The sequence below is a fragment of the Prionailurus bengalensis genome, chromosome B1 (assembly GCF_016509475.1).
Source record: "Prionailurus bengalensis isolate Pbe53 chromosome B1, Fcat_Pben_1.1_paternal_pri, whole genome shotgun sequence".
In the NCBI taxonomy this organism is placed as follows: Eukaryota; Metazoa; Chordata; class Mammalia; order Carnivora; family Felidae; genus Prionailurus; species Prionailurus bengalensis.
The window spans coordinates 1301554-1322832 of NC_057344.1; the positions used below are offsets into that span (position 1 = coordinate 1301554).

Genomic DNA, 21279 nt, shown 5'->3' on the forward strand with positions numbered 1-21279 from the left:
CAGGCTGACTGTCTGAGATAACGGCCGAAAGGGGCGCCAGGGGCTGGGGGCCTGGGTTTCCAGTCTGGGGTGGGTGAGGGACCACGCGCATGCCATCCGTGCAGCTACCACCTTACCCCTTCCTTGGAAAGGAGCTCGAGGGGCAGGTGCCACAGGCTGAGCCGATGCGCAGTGTGAGGCGTCTCTGCCCCCCGCCCCACCCCCCGCACCGTGTTCAGGGTCTGCAGGGAACCCGGGCGCACCCATTCTCAGAGTTATGCTCAAAAGCTGCCGCTTTAGATGCCAGGATGCCCTCCGTGTGTGTTGTGTGTTGCAGACAGAAGGTAAGAAAACACACAAAACTACTCCTTTTTCACGTTACCTACAGACTGTAAATATCTGGAAAGCAGTTTTCTGTGCCGAACCGTGGGCCGGCACCTCAGAGGGCTGTGGCGACAGGAGCCACACGAGCTGCCAGCTTCACGGCCACACGTGGCAGACGCTCAGAGACAGACCGGCCAGCCGAGCGGACCAGTGGCTCGCTCTCTGTGGGCGTCTTCCTGAGCACTGATTCTCCCACCGTACGCACGAAGGCCGGCACTGAGTAGACGCCGATGTTTGACGGAGGAGGACAGAAGCTGTGTATTGTTGCCCTGCCGTCTTCAGTCCAGACCATCTCGTTCCAGTGAACAAGGAGAAATTCAGACGTAGGCTTTACCAGAGACTGTGGAACAGCAACTATCTTTATCATTTCTTTCGTACGTATAAAAGACTGCGGGCTGGTGGACCAGATCTGGAAAGCCCAGGAGGTTTAGAGGACGACAAAATGTCGCTATTGTCATCCCTCCAGTCAGCGACGGTCCCAATCAGCATCATGGTAAATTGCCTCCAGTCTGCCCTCTGAGCAAAGCGGGGACCTCGAAGGACACAGGGTTTGCGCAATGCTTCTCCCACAAGCGTTACATCAGGAATCTCTCAAGTACTTGCAAGGTCTCTAACGGTCTACACTTTGTGCCATAGTGAACCATTCTGCTGCAATCGGATACCCAAAAGCCAAGGCTGCCGAGGTTTTTAGAGAAGAAACGAGCACCACTGCTTCCCTGCGGTCCCTCGTGCAAACCCCAGGGCAAAGACCCCTTGCTCACCCCTCCTGCACATCACAGCACATTCCAGCTGGCGTGGAAGTCATCCTACGGGGGGTGAACAGGCAGAGCGAGACACCAGATAGTCACCCGGTATCCAAGATTAAGACAACATGCCAAATACACAATCTAAGAGTATTTGAAAGTTAATATCATGGCTTCTTTTAATGTTAAAATGCCTAGAAAACTCCTCTCCCGACAGCTGGTGGTGTAACAGAGAGGGAGAGGAGGTGGTAACAGGCAGACGGTCAGCTTCACACGAAGCCAATATTTCCGGGAGCACCTGCACACTGTGGGGCTGGGCTGGGTGTCCCTGCAGCCCAGGAACGCTGGCCACAGCTGACCCGTGGGGGGTTGGATGCCAACTCTGTTGGCTTTAGTTGGAGAAGGAAAGGGTGGGATCAGGGCCTTGGATGGATTACTTTTGTTCATTCCACTAAGTTAGTGGTTCTCAACCCTGCCTGCCCACCAGACTGGCCCCTGGTGCCACGAAATGAACCCGCCCGGGCCTCGGAATGTACTTTCTCGGATGATATCTCGTCATCGTTGATTTAGGGTTAATAGATTGGTTGTTAATCCCAGACTCAATGGTGACGTTGAGTTGAGGTGGAATCCTCCTGCCAGTCCTGAAGTCATTAGAGCAGCTGAAAGGGCTCCTGTGAGTGGTCATGGACTTGGGTTAACTCTGTGGCGTGCGTGGGTTTGGTGGGTCCTTACATGCTGTTATGTAGTGTGGACCTACTAACAGGGTGAGGACATATGTTGGAATTCAGGCCACAGCAAATGCCAGCGTTGTTGGCAAAACGAGGTGGCGAAGATAATGAGGGCGACGGCGGTACTGATGTTCATCGGAGCTAGGGTGGCCCCGCCGGCTCAGTGGGTTAATAAGTGGCCCTCGGTAGGTTAGCTGTGAGTCCCACAGCCAGGGCTACTGGTTGGATAAAGAGGCTGACCGTCTCAATAGTTACAAGTATAGGAATTAGCTGAGTATCTCCTACAAGCCCCTCGGGGGAACCAAGCCAAGATTTAGCAGTTGCAAGCACGGAGTGCCCTGGTAAAGTTGAGTGTCAGATAAACAACAGATACTGCATGGGACAGAACAACAAAAACATTACTCTTTGTTATCTGAAATTCAAATGTAACGGGGGGTCCTGTATATTACGCGGCGGCCCTGGCTAGGGACTCCTCATGAGCCAGCGTCAGAATGAGCTGCCCGTCAGAGACAAAGAACAAGTTCTGGTCCCCACAGTGTTCATGCTGGTCTCTGAGACTTTCATGTAATGTAGGTATGGGCAGTAACCACCTGAGGGAGGAAGGCAAGGTTTTTCTAGGCTTTATAAAAATGCCCCTCACTCTGTCTGTAAAACAATATTTCCAGTTTAAACATGATGGACAAATCTTCATGCAAACTTTGGCATAAAACCTTATTAAATACAGAAGGTGGTGCAAAAGATTTAACTCCGCATGCATTTGGAATGTAGACTTCAAACATATTATATAAAACATAATTAACGTCACTTTTGAAGTGAGTAATGTTCAACTTTCACAGCAGACAGGTATAGTTTCATCTCAAAGCCTTCAGATATTTAAATAAGAAACAGTCTGCTTTTCACTTCAGCATTTTTAAATCTTTCCCCACAAGTCCAGAGAAATGCAAACGTTAAGTGGATGTTGTAGTTGGTCGTAACTGAACTCCTTGGAAGATGGTCTTGTGATTTATGTGAGTGCACGGTGGTGGGGTTGTGGTGAACTTAACTTGATAAGCCTCTAGGCCTGAAAGCCAGGGCTGTGAATGCTAATACCCACACAAGGTCTGCTCAGCTGCCTCCTGCTTTGAGAGCCTTTATTATCCTGGGCAGAGTTGGGGTTGCCTTGTTAGTGACTTTGAGTTGTTCTCTTAGCCTGACTTAGGTGACATGTAACTATTAGTGAAAATTCTGCAGACTTTAGGGGCAGCTTCTGCTGAGACTTGATCCTTGGTCCAAAATAAAATCGTGAGCATTTCTATGGCTTTCAAAGAAAAGCCATTAGTAATCACTATGGTAGCGGCTGATGGCACAGCTGTGAATGGAAGAAGGGGAAGCGAGCATTCAGGCTAATCAGTGTCTTTGTCCTAACAGAGCAGAAATGAATTCTTAATTTAAGCAGCCTTCAAATCCTGTCATTAGGGAAACGGCTAAAATGTAGGCTTGAGTATGCTTTTTTTAAAGTAAACTTTTAAAGACTGGAAGACTCTAGAAACTGGGCGGACTGTTGGATTGCTGAACTTTGTGGTTACTTCACTTTCTCAGTGGAGCTCACGGGGTCCTAGAAGCAGCTGCCAATTGTCATGCCTGAAGCCTGGGACCGCCTCGCACTCTGGGGTGTCACTGCGCCCGTGCCAGTAACACCAGTGACTCTGCGAGGCCCTGTGCTGTGCCCTTTCTGTCTATGAGGAGTTTCCTGACCGCAGCCACATGGCCAGGAAACTCCGCTTCACAGGGAGACTCATTGACTTGACCGCCGGCCTCCTCGCCTGGCCCCATCCCTTAATCAATGCGCGGGTGGCGTTCCGGAGGGAGGCTGACACTGGTGGGGTGGAGAAGGCGGGCGGGGGGGCAGACAGTGAGAGAGCACAAGTTTGCAGGCTCTGGATGGACAGAGGCAGCAGTACCCGAGGGCAAGGCGCCCCATGACTTGGACAAGGCCTCTGTGAGCTGGGATGGGCCCCTGGGCTGCAGGAGGAACAGAACAGCCCTGTAGTGGGGCTGACCCCAAGGGAAGACCTGGGGTCAGCTGAGCACAGTGTGGGGGCAATGCATGGCCTTTGGGGACATGAGCCAGAGTTTGAGACCTAGACATAACAGCACATCTTCCAATTCCACTCCCATCAGAGCAAAGCCTCCTGTCCCTGCAATAAAAGAAAGTGAATGTCTTCTTCAGACACTTAGACGAAGTCAGCTTCCAATGTCTGGCTGCTCTTGGGCTGCCACATGTGCCCTTCAACCCTGTGGTTGTGCAGAGGAGCCTCGTGGGCGTCAGTGCAGAGGGCTCAGAAGCGGACAGCCCTCCTCACTGCTTCCCACCCCAGTGCTGCTCTGTAGTTTGGGGTTCTGCATGAGTCACACTTGGGAATGGGGCTGTCCCACCAAAGGGCTGTGCTCCAACATGCAGCATGAAGTCACGGTTCTGGTGAGGACAGGAGGGTTGCTTCGCTGCTCTGGGCCTTTGTCAGCTTGGTCAGGACACACGTCTGCCCTCCCGCCGCCACTGGGGAGCTGCAGGGCTCACACACACACACGCACATGCACACACACACACACACACACACACACTACACGGAGTGGGAGATGGGGCAGAGTGCCAAGCACAGTGGATAAAAACGTGGCATTTTGTTTCCTTGTTGTTTATGAGGTAATGCAGTATTGGATTCCTTTATGCGGAGAAATCCAATATTTTCTTATGAGCAATTTCCCTTTTCATATACAAACATTGTTTTCCCTTCTACCTACTGTTTTGAAGCCTTTCCTGTTCCTTATTGTAGATTCTGAGTTAGCATGATTCAGAGACAACTATTCCCTTCCCCAAAGGTGTAATTTGTACCTGTGCTTACAAGGGTTTAAAACCCAGAGGTTGAACGCATGTGTCTTTTCTGAGCCTCGCAGTAAGAATTCACAGGTCAGGTCTTTATGAAATGAAGGGTCACTCATGGCTCACGCCTCCAACCAGCTGCCCCCACGCCGCGGCCTGAGAGATCCCTGAACTGCAGAGCCAGAGGCTGGGCTCGACAGGACTCTTCAGGGACATCACCCACCCTCCCCAGACCCCGATTTCTGCATCCATCATAGCAGAAATGAGCAGGTGTCCACCGACTTCCGTGAATGTTGGACTTCTTGAAGTTTGTCTGCCTGGGCACCCTTGAGCCTAAGTGTCCCTCACCCGCCCAGAATCATCTCTCTCACCTCTTCAGCCCCTTTGTTCAGGGGGGTTACCTCATTCCAATACCAGTTCAAGACAGTGGGCTTCCTCTTGAGGAAGGTCAGCGCAGAAGCCCCTCTGAATCAGACACAGGTCATAGTGGAGGCATGAAGGGACCCAGAGACATGACAGAGGGAACAGAACCAGTTGGGGCTGCCGGGGGCTGTGTGTCCTCAGGTCATGTACTCAGCCTCTCTGGGCCTCATGTTCCTCCTTGGAAAATGTCCATGCTGCGAGCAGTTGACCTTGCTTGTGAGGACTGGCTGTGGGCAGATGCTGTGCTGCCTCAGTTTCCCTTCCAGCGAGTCTTACGGTGCTGACACCACTCCTGCGGTGACTGAGGGGGTAGAAGCCATGATGCCTGATGGAATGGCCACGATGCCCTGTGTTTTACTGAGTGTCGCCCCCAATGATCTCAGACCCCTCCCTTGTCCGCAGGTGATTCCAGAGACGTGAGGGAACTTGCCCGTGTCGCGTTGCGTCAGTGGCCGCACCCAAGTGTGTGGGGTGCTCATCTTAGACACACGCCTCGTGCACGCGGAATTAAGTGTTGGCTCTGGAGAAGAATGACTGACACAGGGTCACACAAAGGCCTGATTACGATTCGCCCCAAGGTGGGCAGCAGAAACTGGGTCCCGTGTCAGATGGCACTGATCTGGGTGTCATTTTCAGGATGACAGAAAAATGAGTCGTGAGGTGAGTCTAGTCAGAGAGGTTGTAGGTTCACAGCCCCAAGTTAGGGGTGTCCCTTCAGGGGTCATGGCCGTGAAGACCGACTTCATTACGTGCGTGTAATATGTCGGTGGAGGGCTTCTAAAACTTTTCAGTCTGTGGCACATTTCTGTTTTTGCTAAGAAACCGCGACGGACGTTTTCACTTGATGTCAGATGGGCATTTCGTTTCTAGCACTGAGTACCACTGTCACTCTCGCAGCCTGTGCCACTCCGGCCCCTCCTGGCTGTGGAAGGCACAAAGCCAGGACGCTGGGCCAAGGCGGCCCACGGCCACCAGGTTCAGAAGGTCGGTGCCGAGCAAGCAGAGACGCTGGCCCAACACGCTGCCCACGCTTCTTTCTCAGGTGACATTTGCCTTAGTGACATTGGTGAGGCAGAGGGTTCCCTTCCCGAGCACGGACGGGGCCAGAAGAAAGATCCCCGAGAGGATGTGCATGCAGGTGTCCCTGGAGCGGGCCCAGGGATTGAAGCCAAGGCCTGTGAAAGCGGGTGTCCGAGCAGGATGGTGTGGCCCGCCCCCCTTAGCTCGTCCGTCGCACGTCCGATGGCGCCCAGGGTAGATGCTGGGGACGGCAGGGCGGCGGGCACACAGGCGCTGCCCGTGCATCTCCGCGGCACTGCCGTCTGGGTCAGGTTCCGGCTGGGAGATGGTGCAGATACGGTGAAAACACATTTAAGCTGAAAGACAAGGCCTGGTTGGGTGAGGCAGGACGGGAGCCACTGCTTGTGCCCACACCCACTTGAAGCGAAGCCTTATCAGCTAGGAGGCAAACCAGAGCCAGAAAGCGTGAATGCTTTTACCCCCAACCCATAGCCTAGTTTTCTAACTGTGAAGGGTTCGCCTGGTTAACCTGCTTCTAGGCCTTGTTCAATTTCGGTCTGATAAAGGACGAGAGCAGAGGCAAAATCGGCAGTTAATCATTCCCACCTTTAAAAGTCAGGACCGACTGGGGCGCTGGGTGGCTCAGTCGGTTAAGCGTCCAACTTCGGCTCAGGTCATGATCTCGGGGTCTGTGAGTTCGAGCCCCGCGTCGGGCTCTGTGCCGACAGCTCGAAGCCTGGAGCCTGCTTCAGATTCTGTGTCTCCCTCTCTCTCTGTTCCTCCCCTGCTCATGCTCTCACTCACTTAAAAATAAATAAATATTAAAAAAAAAAAAAAAGTCAGGACCGACCTTCAAACCCACTCACCGTCATCCGGGGAATGTTCTCGAAATAATGCAACAGGCCCGTGTTCAGCTGCGGCTAAAGTTTTGTGAGTGCCGTGTGAGCTTCCTGTCGGCGGCCTGCATGTGCTTGGTGTGTTTGCAGGCCGGCCTCTCGTGCGTTTGATTTCCACAGCCGGCTCAGCGTCCACTCACCCTTCCAGTCCGTTCTGCGGAAGCTTGCCCTTTGTTGCTTTCTGCCGTGTACGTGTGTGTCTGAGCTAAGGCGAACGAGGTCTGCAGGCGGAGGCTGGCTGTTTTGGTTTATTCTCCTAAGTCCATTCTTCCCCAACTAATGCAGACTGCTTCCAAGTTGGCCGCCCGGGCTGCGTGACCACGGTCGCCATGGCAACTGTATTTAATTAGAAGTGTGCGTTCTGTGGCATTCTAGTTCTAAAGAGACGAAAGCACAGCCGTGTCTGGTCTAATGTTATACCTAACGTGCTCATCTGACGGGCCAGCTCTGGAGCAGACCAGTCACGAGCAGGAAGACACAGCTCCAAAGTGCACGAAGTGGCTGCTGCTGTGGGAAAATGGGGCGTGGTCAAATCACGTTAAATGACTTTAATGAGCTGCCTTGTAAATACTTGATTGACCCAGTTCACACACTACTCATATACAAGAGTATAACACATGTCACTTTTAAAGCAACAGCCGGAAGATCCCATAACATGAAATTCCACTGCAGGTTTGCGTGAGAAGTGCCCGTCGCCTCGGGACCATCTCTCATTGCCAGCCTTGCATCTGCCTTTCTTAACGTCCTGTAAGCGTACGGAAAATGCTGATTTGCTGAACCGAAGATGGTGACAGCCCATGTGGGTTTGATCACAATGTTCTAGAATGAATCCTTCCGCAGGCGACAGCATGGTTAACCATATTTAATATTACTAGCGGGATCTAAGCGTGGAATATTTATTTGCCTTAAAACTTACTCATGAACACCGGAAGCCTGCATGAGTGCACGTGGAAAAATTGTATTTATGGGATGTATGCCAAAGTATGTATTTACTACATACGTAATCTATTGCCAGAAGAGCCCTTGCCTGAAGCTGCCTGTCTCCATATGGAGATTAGCCAGCTATGCCTCTCACCTCTGACTGGGTGTGGGGGTCCGGGTGGAGGCTAGGGCAACCCAGGTGGAGGCTAGGGCAGCAGACTGCTCTAATCTGGTGCCCCAGGGGCCAGCTGGGTAAAGAACCCAGGTCCCTGCATCTCCCTGGCCCTGCCATCCCATCTGGGCAGGAAGGGCAGTGCTAGATGACCCCCAAGACGTTTTACCCCCACATGATGATGTCACCGCAGGCACATGCTGTCTGCTTTTGCAGTATATGCCACTGAGCAACTGAACATCAGTGCCAGTGACCTGACGTGTTCTCCCAACAGAAGGAGACAGATTTCATGTGTGGGATGTCGACCTTAAGATTAACTAACGTTAGGCGTGAACACGGTAACTGCAGGCTTTGAATATTGCTGAAGGAGCCTCAGTGTAGAACTTTATGGACAAGAGAGGTAGTGTCATCCTGGGCAGTGCAACGCTCACCCAGGATTCAAGGGGCTGGAGGTGGCGGGGGGGGGGTGGGGGGGGGGGATGGAAGCAGCGTGTGGCCGACTCTGCAGACGAAGTCTAATAAATCTGCAGAAGAGCTCAGATTTATTATCTGTTATTTATTAAACCCAAGGTATAGCGGAGACTCACGGACGCCCTGCCCGGGTGGACACCTGCACGGGACAGCCATGCACCACGTTCCAGTGCTGTGTTCATAGAGGGGGCACCCGTGCCAAGGTTACAGCTTGGCAGGGACCTCTGAGCAGTGCCCTTGGAGCAAAGAGGCGCGAATCTCTCGTGTTTGGGCATTGGGGGTGTGGCGTGTTGGGGATGCGCTGAGCTAACTGCCATCCACTCCTGAAATGTATTAAAGAGTGACTCTCTCTCTCTCTTGCAGAGGAAGAGGGCGGGGACCTGGTCCAGCCGGGCATCAGCTTTCCGGGGCCGGCAGAGGAGGATCTAGGTAGAGTACACAGCTCGGCCCTGGTGACTGCACAGATCAGACACGGCGGGCACGCCCCGGGCCGGGTGGCGGCGCTCTGCACCTCACAGACGGGATCCCCACCGCAAAAACGGGTTAAGCAAGCGTGTGACTTTGCGCGTCCTAATTTCAAGAACGGAGTAAGATGTGGTGAACATTTTAAATAGTTTGTAAACATTATAGAAGCTGTAGGTGAGAACACGTTTGCTCCAAATCACCACAGATGAATCGCTGAGGCAGTTAACTATTATTAATAATCATCAAGCTGTTGGCATCTTTGATACGTGTATGAGATGGCACCTCTCGCCTTTGCTCCCTTGTGACTAAAACTTGCTCTCAGTGGATCTGAGGAAGGGAAGAGCTCCTCATTTATGGTTCTTACGAGCTCTTTCACCCGACTTGAGACAGCAGATTACTGCGGGCCAGCCCAGCGCCCACCAGGGTGTGGATGCTGAGTGTGGCACGTGCCCTCTTGCCCGTAAGCTCCAAATTACCGTCACAGCGTATTTCCTGTGGAGATTTTCTTTTTACGCCACATCGCAGACATAATCGAGCCAGTGCTCTTTTTGGCCATCGTCACTTGACGTGGATCATGCTTACATGAAAAGGGGCCAGTGTTTCTGTAAGACATGTGGAGTGTTGAATAAATTCAACATCCAACAGCAACTGAGAAAATACGCCCTACCCATGGCTCCATGCTGTCTGCCCCACGCTGTGCGATGGCCTAAAAGATGCCAAGCTGTTCTCCCAGGTCACCGATGGTCCTGGGCTGTCACAGCCCTCGGGGCTGAATTATGGAACATAAGGATGGTTTATGCTTGAATTTGAATTTTTCCTAATTTATTTCAGACCTTTAGCCAGTGAATCTATTGCCCATTTGATTGGCTTAAAGAATAATATTGGAAAGTCAAAGAAGCCATTTGTATAAAGCTGTGATTTCTTTTAAAGAAAATTAGGGGCACCTGGTTGGCTCAGTTGGTTAAGTGTCCGACTTTGGCTCAAGTCACGGTCTCGTGGTTTGTGCGTTCGAGCCCTGTGTCGGGCTCTGTGCCGACAGCTCAGAGCCTGGAGCCTGCTCCCGATTCTGTGTCTCCCTCTCTCTGTGCCCCTTCCCTGGTCACACTCTGTCCCTCTCTCTCAATAATAAATAAGTAGTAAAAGAAAATTTTAAAGAAAATCAGAAGCAAAAAAAATTTTCTTTTCAATGAGATTATAAATACAGATTTAGTTGTAGAAGAGTAACTATTTTCCACTGTGATCAAGTTCAAAATTTAGTTCTAACTTGCCGTTCTAAACAAGCCTTTCTTTACTCAGAAATATGCAAACCAGGTTATCTTTACTTCTTACTAGAGAGTGAACTGGCTCCTGTGGATGGGCGTGCGTTATTTTTTGTTCCACTCGGTGGCGCTCTCCGTCACCCCGAGCAATCACCAGGAAGCAGGTCTAAAGAGGCGTCCGGTGAATGTACGATTCTGTCAACTTTTGTGTCACTGGGACTTTGGCGGTTCACCTGCACTCGTGCTGTGTCTGGACGTCTTTAGATCACCATGTGCCTGTGGTGCCGGTTCCTTTCTGTGACCGCCTCAGAACAGGGGACATGGGCCAGAACAGAGGAGGGGTGTGTGTCTTTAAGCCACATTTTGTGGCCGGCAGGGATTTGGTGCCGACAGTCAGCAGCCAGGAGGAACTCAGGGGAGAGCCAGGGCGCATCCCTGAGAGCTGGTCCACTTTGGGGGAGACGCCTTTTCTCGGCTAAATCACGGCACACTGGGCCTTGTGTAACACGGGACGGCGTCCCGGAGGGGCGTAGATGACCAAGCAGCGGCACAAAGCCAAAAGCTTGTGGGGATCACATTGGAAGCACAGGTCCCACCGTGTTCTTACTGCCGAGTCCCAGACGGGGAGTTTAAATATGTTCCTGGTCACGCGAACGGAGTGTGGAGAGGTAAGTACAGGGATTGAAGGGGCCAGAGTGTCTCACTGGCAGCATGACATGGGCTGCATTGTACAGACACAAGGTATTTTGTCGTGTTGGTAAAATATGCACAGCGTAAAATTCATCATTTTGACCCCTTTTCAATGTGTGTGTTCGGGGACGTGGAATACATTCACAGTCACCCAACAGGGTGATTGTCACCCGTCCCCAGATCTCTTCCCATCTTCCCAAACCCAACTCCGCACCCAGGAGCAGGTACTTCCCGTCCCCCCACCCCATCCTCCTCTCTGCTTCTGTGAGTTTGACTATTTTAGATTCCCGGTCGGAGCGGGGTCATGCAGTATCTGTTGCTCTGTGACTGACTTCTTTCACTCTGTAGAATGCCCTCAGGATTCGGCCATATCGTAGCACGTGACGGAACTTCCCTCCTTGTTAAGGCTGCGTAATACTCCGTCGTATGAATCGGCCACATCCAGTCTGCCCCTTCATCCCTTAATGGACACGTGTGTTACCTCCACCTCTAGGCCACGATGCGTAATGCTGTCAGACGCACAGACTCTCTTCAGGACCTTGCCTTTGTCTTTTAGAATTGCTGGACCCTAAGTTTGTTCTGAGGAACCTCCGTACTATTTAGGGACAGAAAGTGTTTGGTGAGCTGCTTGTGCGGTCTGGCCGTAAGGGGATGACGATTACAAGCATGTCAAGACAGTTGGATTTTAGAGGCGGAAAGAAAGATGAGGATCTGGGGAGCGTCGGCCGCAAGGAGCTCGCAGACACACATCCAGTTTTCCCACGCGTGGTGCTGAACGAGCAGGCATGTCGTGACTTGGACCCACACGGAGGTGGCCCCGGTCGGGGACATGCACCAGTGGGTCCGGCCATCCTTCTCAGCCCGTTCATGGAAACGCTGGGTGTCCACCGTGGTTCTCACTAGCTGGAGCCACCTGGGGAGTATTTAGAAATATGGAGACCCGGTCCCGCGCCGGGACGTTCCGATGCGTGGTTGCCTCTGAGGGTTCCCTGCGTGACTCGAGTGTGGCCCGGGGCAGGGAACGCTGGTGTCAAGGGCACAAACGATACTCTACTCGACAGCAAGGAAGGCAGCTAGGGCGGCTCAGCGGGAGGGAGGGGGGAAGGGCTGAGTCACGTTCCCACTGCTGCTAGAGTCGCTGATCAGGAACAAATGCCAACTCGTAGACTTTTTCTTTTTTTCAAATCCCCCCGGCCTGTAGCCCCTGAAGCGGATGGGTCTTTACAGGTCTTCTGTCTTGAACGCACGGCTCTCCCATTCTCCTGCCTCACATCCACGTTAACGGCCGTGGCTGTGGAAGGAGGACGTATCGTTGCTGAAACGTGTGGCCGCTCCTCAGGGCAGCTCGGGCTACATCCGTACAGCGGTGAGGTTACAGGAGGGGTGAGCAGTACTCACTGCAAATCCCAAAATTGTCCTTCGTGACAGGCAATTTGGTAAAGAAATAGGAGAATCGGCTCCAGCTCCTCCTGAGCCCCATTAAGGGTGCATGCGTGCTGCAGAGCTCACATAATGCAGCGTATGGAAGTAGGAAGATAAAGCAGGTTGCTTTAGAATTAATCTGAAGTCAGCGGTAAAAGTGACTTGATTTAGCACCCTCTCAATGACTACAAGAGAAGAGCCCACTTGTCCCAGGGAAAGGGTTTGAGGGAAGACCTTCGGACACACTGAGATCAGATTGCTCTCTCTGCCGGTCATTTTCGTGACACCGTTCTCCTGAACGTTATATTTAAATCAGTTGTAGAGAGTTGCCAGTTTATAAGCATTTATGAGGACTGCAATATTGGCCTAGATTTTACGCTGGTAAGTCAGCTGCAAAGTGAAAATTTTTTTTAAAAGGCGACATTAAATGATCAAAGAAGAGTAGCTACGTATTATATGAGACACGACACAAGGAAAAGGGGTGGACTGTGCAGTTTAAAAAAGTACTTGAATGTCGAAGCAATAATTACCGGCACAGCCTTCTGTGGGGCAGGTGCATATGTGGGGATATATTCTTGTCTAGTGCCACCCCCCTGTTATCATTTCTGGTCTGCACACCATTTAACCACATGCACGTCACACAGTATTTAATTATACAAAACTTATTTTCAAGGAACTCCCTTTTTAGATGGGGCGCCCAGGCGACTCAGTTTGTTGAGCGTCCTGCTCTGGATTTTGGCTCCGGTCATGATGTCAGGGTCATGGGAGGGAGCCCCGGGTCGGGCTCTACAGTGACATCACAGAGACTGCTAGGGATTCTCTCTCTCCCTCTCTCGCTCTCTGCCCCTCCCCCACTTACATGCTTGCTCTTTCTTTCTAAAGGAAAATGTTTTTTTAAAAAAAAAAAACTCCCTTTTTAGAGATTCATATTTTGTGTCCTTTTATAAACACCCCTGGTCATCTTGTAGACATGTAGCTTTGTAACTGGATGGACATCCACACTTATTTCCTTAAGGGAAGTTCCTAGAAGTTTCTAGAAATAGTGGAAATGGTGCCATGTTTCTGTGCAGTGACAGTGTGTTCATTTGCTGCACCCTAAGCGCCGTGAAGCCCTCTCTCCATCCTTCCCTGTCCTCCCCTTGTCCTTCACCCCCACGCACCAGTACCCGTGGGAGCCCAGAGGCCACAGGGGCAAGAATCCTCCCCAGGGTGTGACATCCACAGTTACCATCACACGCGGCAGGACAGGGGGAAAGGTTAAACATCAGTCAAGAGAGCATTCCAAAAGACTGTATAACCATTTCATGTTAAAACTTTATTTCTATACAAAGAAATCAAAATTAGTTTTAAAATTGCTAATATTTATTATTTGTGGAAATTAGGATGATAGGAATTTACATCTAAATTTCTGAACTGCATTCCCTAGCTTTTCCCCTAAATATCAATTTTTAACTTGCACAATTTCCGAGCCTGGTTGTTACCAAGTGAATTACAGTATCTTTTCCCCGGGCCGGCCCCCTTCCTCAAGCAGTAAATCTTTATTGACTCATTCATGCTTCCATGCACACATGCCTTTGTCCTAGCTTGTTCAGGCCACGGTAACAAATGACCGCGGACTGTGTGGCTTGTAAACAGCAGCATTTATATCTCCCTGCTCTGGAGGCTGAAGTCCCGGATCAAGGTGCTGGGGATTTGGGGTCTAGTGAGGGTCCTTCCTGGCTCACAGACTCCGTCTTCCTGTGAGTCCCCAGCCGGGGGGGTGAGGGTGCTTTCTGGGGTGTCTTAAATAAGGGCACTAATCTCTCATGAGCTAACCACCGCCTCAAGGACCCCCTCCCAATGCCATCAATGTATACATTTTGGGGGATGCAGACATTCAGACTGTAGCAGCCTTCATTCATTCATTCATTCATTCATCCATTCAAGTGACAAAGTTCAGTGTTTTCTGCTCCATAGGGTGCTCCCACGTCCACGCAGACCACCAAGCTCCCTGACTTAGTTCCACCCGGTGGAGGAGTTAGAAAAAAACAAACCAGGCTGGTGTATAGGCTAAAGAAAGTGAGTTCAGTATAGCTAGAGAGGCATTGACAACGTTCCCTAAAAATGCAACAGGTGTCAAACTAGTGCAGAGCAAAGAACCAGACAGGAGGGTGAAGAAGGTGAGAGAGAAGCCACGCAGCCAGGCCTGAGCTCAGCAGCCGTGTGGGGCGGGGCCACCGGAGGACAGGCCGCACGTGCACCTGCCACTCAGCCCTCCTGATCTGGGAGCAAAGCATGAGCCCGCTCTCGACCCTGACTTGGAAATCCGACAGCTGCCCTTGGGGCATAAAACACATCAGCGTGTGAACGGGTAGTTAAAGAACCCGTGTAGAAAAAGTGTGCCCTGATTAGGATCCCAGCGCCGGCCTGTGCGGGTGGGGCTCCTTCTGGAAGGCGAGAGTCAGTGAAGCACAGCTGTGAGGTCGAGCGTCCATCCCGCAGAGATGCACTGCACTCAGCAGGGCGCACGGTGTGTACGTGCTCGCACACACCAGGAAGACGCTGTCCCCAACCTTACGGCCTCAGAGGGCCTGAGGGTCGCGACGTGCCCACGGCCATTGAGACGATGTCACCCAGACCAGGAAGACGCTGTCCCCCACAGGGAGGCCGCTGTGTCCCAGCATCTGCATCCCTGCACATGAGACGCCCCACACACGCCCAGGCCCATGTGTGGCCATCCAAGATGCTCTCTGCAGCCATCGCCAGATGCCGCCTGGGGGCCCAGCCTCCCTCCCTGGGAACCGCTGTCCTGCCCCTGCACTGCACTGAAACCGGGGGTTTCTATTAGAAAACAAGAACGCACTTCACTCACAAGATTCTATTTTAGCTTTGAAGTCATTAAAAAAAAAATCCCACAAAGTACTAATCAAAAAGTAGCTAGATGAACTCCTAAATAAAATAAGCATCCAAACATGAGGCTAATGGCAAAAGCAGAATCGTGTTGGGCTCTGGCCTCATGACCCCCAGAAGCACGTGTGGTGGGCACCAGGGACCGGGGATGTGAGGGAGGAGAGGGGGCTGGCGCCCAGCCGGAGGTGCAGAGACAGCCAGGGTGGACAGCAGCCCCGCCCACGCCCCCCACAGGGACCTCGCTTCCGGACACCCGGCTGGACTCATGTGGGTCCCCTCCACCCCCGTCTGGACCTCCAGACTCATGGGGGGCCAGCCCCCCACCTCCCTCCCTGAGGCTCTGCCACAGCCTGCCCAGGAGGTCCCTCCCGCAGAGAATCCGTAAGGAAGCGAGCTACTTGCATACGTGTATTTGCACACGCACACACATGCTCACACGTGTGCACACGCTTGCGAGTGGAAGCAACAACACGCAGAAGCCTTCAGCTCACCTTTCAGAGCTGTGCCTCCCGAGACACCACTTTCTCCATAATAGCACCTCGGGCCAGCAACGTCTAAAATCCGTGTGTGATGGCCTCGCACCAAGTGAAGTGGTCGTGGGTGGAAATAGATCAGGAGGGCAGAGATAAGGTGGCAGACGTGGTGTTTAATGAAGGAAGGTGTGGCTCGTCTGACCTTTTCCTAATTCAGTGAGAGATTTTCGCTCCATTTCCTGTGTCTCCTCATCTATATTGACACGACACTGGTTTTTAAACGGTGGCTTGTAATGCGCTGATAGGCCATGAATTCAAGTGCACTGGCAATTTTTAAAATTTTTTTAGTGTTTATTTATTTTTGAGAGACAGAGCATGAGTGGGGATGGGACAGAGAGAGAGGGAGACACAGAATCCGAAGCAGGCTCCAGGCTCCGAGCTGTCAGCAGAGAACCCGACGTGGGGCTCGAACTCACGGACAGTGAGATCGTGACCTGAGCCAAAGTCAGACGCTCAACCGACTAAGCCCCCCAGGCGCCCCTCGTCGGTAATTTTTAACTGAAAAAGAAAAAGGAATAGGAATGTATGGAACGTGTAGAATGAACAGAATCAACGCACATCACACACAATAAGGGCAACTGTCACTTACGGAAACCGTGTGTGTGTGTGTGTGTGTGTGTGTGTGTGTGTGTGTGTGTGTGTGTATTAGGTTCCGGTATAAAACATCTTGTTTTTACAAAACTTTTCTTTACAAAAAGTTCAGCCACCGAAAGACTGTCTTGCCTAAAACCAGGGTGGTAGAAAGGGAGCAAGTTAGGTTTGTGCCGCATGCAGTGTTTGGGAACGAGGGGCCGTGTGGGGCGGGGATACCGAGGCAGGCTCTGAGGGCCGACCCCAGTGCCCAGGCAGTTCGCCTCATTTCCCTGTGACTTTGATCCCTTAAGTACCTGTTTATTTTTTAAAGAAAAGGGGCAGCTAGTAAGACTGTTTCCTACCTCATAACAGATTAAAAGATGGTAAAGATTCAATCTGATGACCTTAGCAAGATTTATCACAGTAAGTGTCCGATGAATATTAGCTTCTACCATAATTCTTATTATTGCAATGTTCATTGCTCTGAAACCAACCCTGGGTATTAAAGAATGAGTTTGGGGAATCCGGGGGGATGCAGGGATCACACACAGGGAGGACGGGCGAGACGCTCCGGGCAGGCCCCGGGCTTTCCTTCCTGCCATTTCAGAACAGGATTTCCACGAGTACTAAATTCATTTGCAAGTTTCAGTAACAGAGACGTGGACTTCTGGGATTGTTTTCAGATTCTGAAGGCTTTTTTCGGGTGGAAGGGTTTGCCTCTTCGAGTGCACGTGACGCCTAGGAGTGCTTGCGTGCTGGAAACGTGCTTGGGACTGAAGGGAAGGAGCTTCCAGGAGGTGTGAGTCCTTGGGTGGGAGAACCCGGTGGCAGTGGGGCGGGCTGGTCTGGAGAACGGCGGAATCTCCCTGGTTCCCGTGGAGGTTAGCCTGCGGTGGTGAAGCACGGCTTCCGGGACCCAGTGTATGAAAGGTCCGCTGTCGGGGGTCACCTGACCAAATGTTAGGCAGCGGGGGAACCTGGCAGTGTGAGAAAGAGGAGAAGTAGAGGATGCACGAGGTTCGGGGCATTTTACCAACTCCGGATGGTTGTGGTGGTGGCTTCAAGAGTGAGGGGGTGCCAGCCGCTTGGCAGGTCAGAGGACAGAGAAGTGCGGGAGACGTGGGACGGGAAGGGACTGTCTCCAAGCACCTGCTGCCCACGCTCCCCGCCCCTCGGGCGACAGGGTCGGTCTCCTGGCCAAGCTGCCTGATTGCCAGTCTCTGTGCAGGTGAGGAGCAGCCACTCTGTCCGAACAGAGCCGAGCCTGGTGAGGTCGTCCCGCAGCTTGGGTCCCGCTTCCCTGAGGAGGACCCCATGTGTCACAGACCTCACGTCTGGCCCCGTATACCGAATGCTCGAACACAAGGCATACCGTGCATTTGACACCTGAGATGGAATTAAGTGTTAGGTAAATAGTAACAAATTGCACTTCGAAGAAGCACGGGATAGCATGCACGTGAGCATATGTCCATTTGCTTAACTGGCCTGCACTCCGTTTTATTACGTTTTTATGTTAATGCCACTACGGTATTGTATTTGAGTCAGGTGTACATGCAGTGATTTGTCCCTTCCGTAGATCAGCCAGTGCTCATCAGAGCAAGTGCACTCCTATTTTTTTAATGTTTATTTATTTTTGAGAGAGACAGAGCATGAGCAGGGGAGGGGCAGAGAGAGAGGGAGACACAGGATCCGAAGCAGGCTCCAGGCTCCGAGCTGTCGGCACAGAGCCCGACGCAGGGCTCGAACCCACGAACCGTGAGATCATGACCTGAGCCGAAGTCGGACGCTCAGCCTCCTGAGCCACCGGGCTCCCCTCAACTGCACTCTTTAATCCCCATCACCTATATCCCCCATCCCCCCCACCAACCTCCCTCTGGTGATACAACATCAGTGTGTTCTCTGTAGCTAAGAGTCTGTTTCTTGGTTTGCCTCTCTTCTCTTTTTTCCCCTTTGCTGGTTTTTTCTTAAATTTCTCATGTGAGTGAAATCCTGTGGTATTTGTCTTTTCTGACTTACTTCACTTAGCATGATACTCTCTAGATCCAACCATGTCCTTGCAAATGGCAAGACTTCATTCTTTTGGATGGCTGAGCAGTATTCCGTTGTATGTGCACCACATATTCTTTAGCCATTCATCCGTCAGTGGACACTTGGGTTCTTTCCATTGGCTACTGTAGATAATGCTGCTGTAAACATCAGGGTGCATGTATGCCTTTGAATCAGTATTTTGTAGTCTTTGGATAAATCCCTAGTAGTGCAATTGCTGGGTCATAGGTTAGCTCTATCTTTAACTTTTTGAGGAACCTCCACACTGTTTCCAGAGTGGCTGCACCAGTCTGCATTCCCACCAACGGTGTAAGAGGGTTCCCCTTTCTCCACATCCTCACCAGTTGTGTTGTTGATTTTAGCCGTTCTGACATGTGTGAGGTGATGTCTCATTGTGGTTTTGATTTGCATTTCCCTGATGGTGAGTGATGTTAAACATCTTTTCATCTGTGCGTTGGCCATCTGGACGTCTTCTCTGGAGACCTGCACGCCTTTCTGATGTCAGCAAGAGGAGTTCTCCCCTTTAATCTGTAGAAGCCTCCTCCATACTTATTCATCCTCTCTGCACCTGTTACCCAGGCCACCAGTTAATTCAGGGCCCAGCCTTCCTCACGTACAAGTGTGCCCTCTTCTCTGCGATGTGGAACTGAAACATACATGGCCATGTGGACACAGACCTTCCATGGGGAGGATGGCCACGTGGTCACGGCAGTGTGTCCACGGGCAGAACAGGACCTCGAAATCGGTTTAGTAATAAAAACAGAAGCGATGTGGCCCAAGTCTTATTGGGGTAGAATAAAAAACATGCATGTTTCAAATCATGAATTTGATATAAAACGAGTACTGGCTATAATTCGCGTTAATGTTTAGCTAATGACATTGTAGGCAGCTCCCTTGCATCAGGGCCCCTCAGACCTGTTTGGTGCCAGCCCACGCAGGCAGGGCAGAGGCCCCAGACTCACGCACGCACCCGGTGGTCCCCAGGCTCCCAGTGGGAAGAGCACTGGGTCCAGACACCGCAGAAAAACTCGTTACACGTGTAGCGGACGGCCAGCTGCTCGCAAACAGACGCCAAACACATGGTTACATTATAGGAGAGGACTACGTGCTTATACACAGAATGTCTTAACAAAATAACACCCTCCAAACTCAAAAGTAACCCAGGAATCGTATTATACTCACCCCGACAATGTAATCAAAGCTATTTATTTGACATCATTTCCTAAGCAGGATGTCACCAATGAAATTAAACGTCGCTGTTCCCACAAATTGTGATATAAATTACGAGAGGTATTAGGGACGGAGGTGCAAGCGTCTCTGCTTCAGCCATGAGTGTGTGGCGATTCTCTCTTAAGCCTTGGCGCCTTGATGCTTTCATGTCTGGTATGAGGAAATCAGAGTCCCGAAGCCCAGGACATACTCTTGAGCGTAGGCAACATCTGGCAGCGAAGCAAAGATGGTCACAAAACGTCCACACTGCAGGCCAGGAACAACGAACAACAGAGCACAGGGCTGTGTGTCCAGTGGAGCAGTCCTCCTGGGAGAGGGTTCTGGAAACCCGCCGATGACAGACGCCTGGGAGCACCCGCCCGGCACAGGTCCCCAGCCCTCACACCTCTTCCGCACTGATCTGAAGTCCAGTCGGACAAACCGTGTGAACATCGCCCACATTCCGGAGAAAAGTGACATCCACATGTCTCCGGTGCTTCCGGTGCTGGGGATTCTGGCCTGGGACCTGGCGTGTGGCCACGCCCTCCTTGCTGAGAATGTGGGGCGTCTCAGGGGTCCCCGTGGGCCGGGCCCGGCCTGTGTAGAGTCACGGTGGAAATGCACGCCTGTGTGTTCCCGGACTATAGCAGTGTAGGAGGGAGTGTTGTCACAGGGGCCGTCTGTGTGCACCCTAGCCCCTGGCACATGCAAGCCTCCAGGGAGCCGTGGGAGCCACCCCTCCCCCTCCCAGGTGCTACAGCCCTCCTCACATAGAGATCCCCAAGTATACCCCACTCCTCAGTTATCAATAAACCATCACAGATCCATAGGAAGTCGTAGAAAGGATCCCACTCCCAAGACGACATGGAAATAAACCCGGCAGGATGTCTCATGCTACAAACGTGACCGGAAGGCTCAAGGATCCATTGTTCACTCATTCGTTCCTTTGTTCGTTCATTCATCCAGCCACCCAGCCACCCAGCCATGCATTTGCTCATTCAAGTATTTATTAAAGCCCTGCTATGCACAAAACACAATTTTTTTAATGTTTTTTATTTTTGAGAGAGAGAGAGACAGAGTCTGAGTGGGGGAGGGGCAGAGAGAGAGGGAGACACAGAGTCCAAAGCAGGCTCCAGGCTCTGAGCCGTCAGCACAGAGCCCGATGCGGGGCTCACCCATGAACCCCAAGATCACGACCTGAGCTGAAGTTGGCCGCTTAACTGACTGAGCCACCCAGGCGCCTCCACAAAACGCTATGTAGATTTTGAGCCAAAAGATGCAAAGAACTCTGTGTATTCTTTCCAACTCCTTTCAGAATGGTTGTTTTAGGCCATGCAGAGCATGTAGGTTTGCCTTAACTAACAGGCATCGGAGCGCCTCTGTGCAGAGCAGAGCCGAGCAGGGCAGGCATCTGCTGAGAGCACACGCTGCCGTGTGCACGGCGTCAGGGAGGCATGAGACCCAGCACCTAATGAGGCAGCCAGCAGGGAAGTGGGAGGCATTGGAAGGGATACAGTGCCCGCCGCGAGTCTCAGATGAGATGCTCCGTGCAGCATAAAATGTCCTCTCCTCCCCGGATTTTACATTCATCCCTCGTAT

The 21279-nt window shown here is 51.8% G+C and overlaps 1 protein-coding gene across 4 annotated transcripts in view; it reads left to right on the forward strand.

The window, feature by feature from the left end:
• Positions 1-21279, forward strand: part of DLGAP2 (DLG associated protein 2) — a 791263-nt gene that overhangs the window by 606390 nt on the left and 163594 nt on the right. For 3 of the 4 annotated variants that reach the window (XM_043557189.1, XM_043557191.1, XM_043557186.1), the window contains one exon: positions 8958-9023. The exons of the other annotated variant lie outside the window; for it this stretch is intronic. In XM_043557189.1, the coding sequence (XP_043413124.1) occupies positions 8958-9023 (66 nt within the window). The remainder of the gene's footprint in view (positions 1-8957; positions 9024-21279) is intronic. 4 annotated transcript variants of the gene reach the window in all.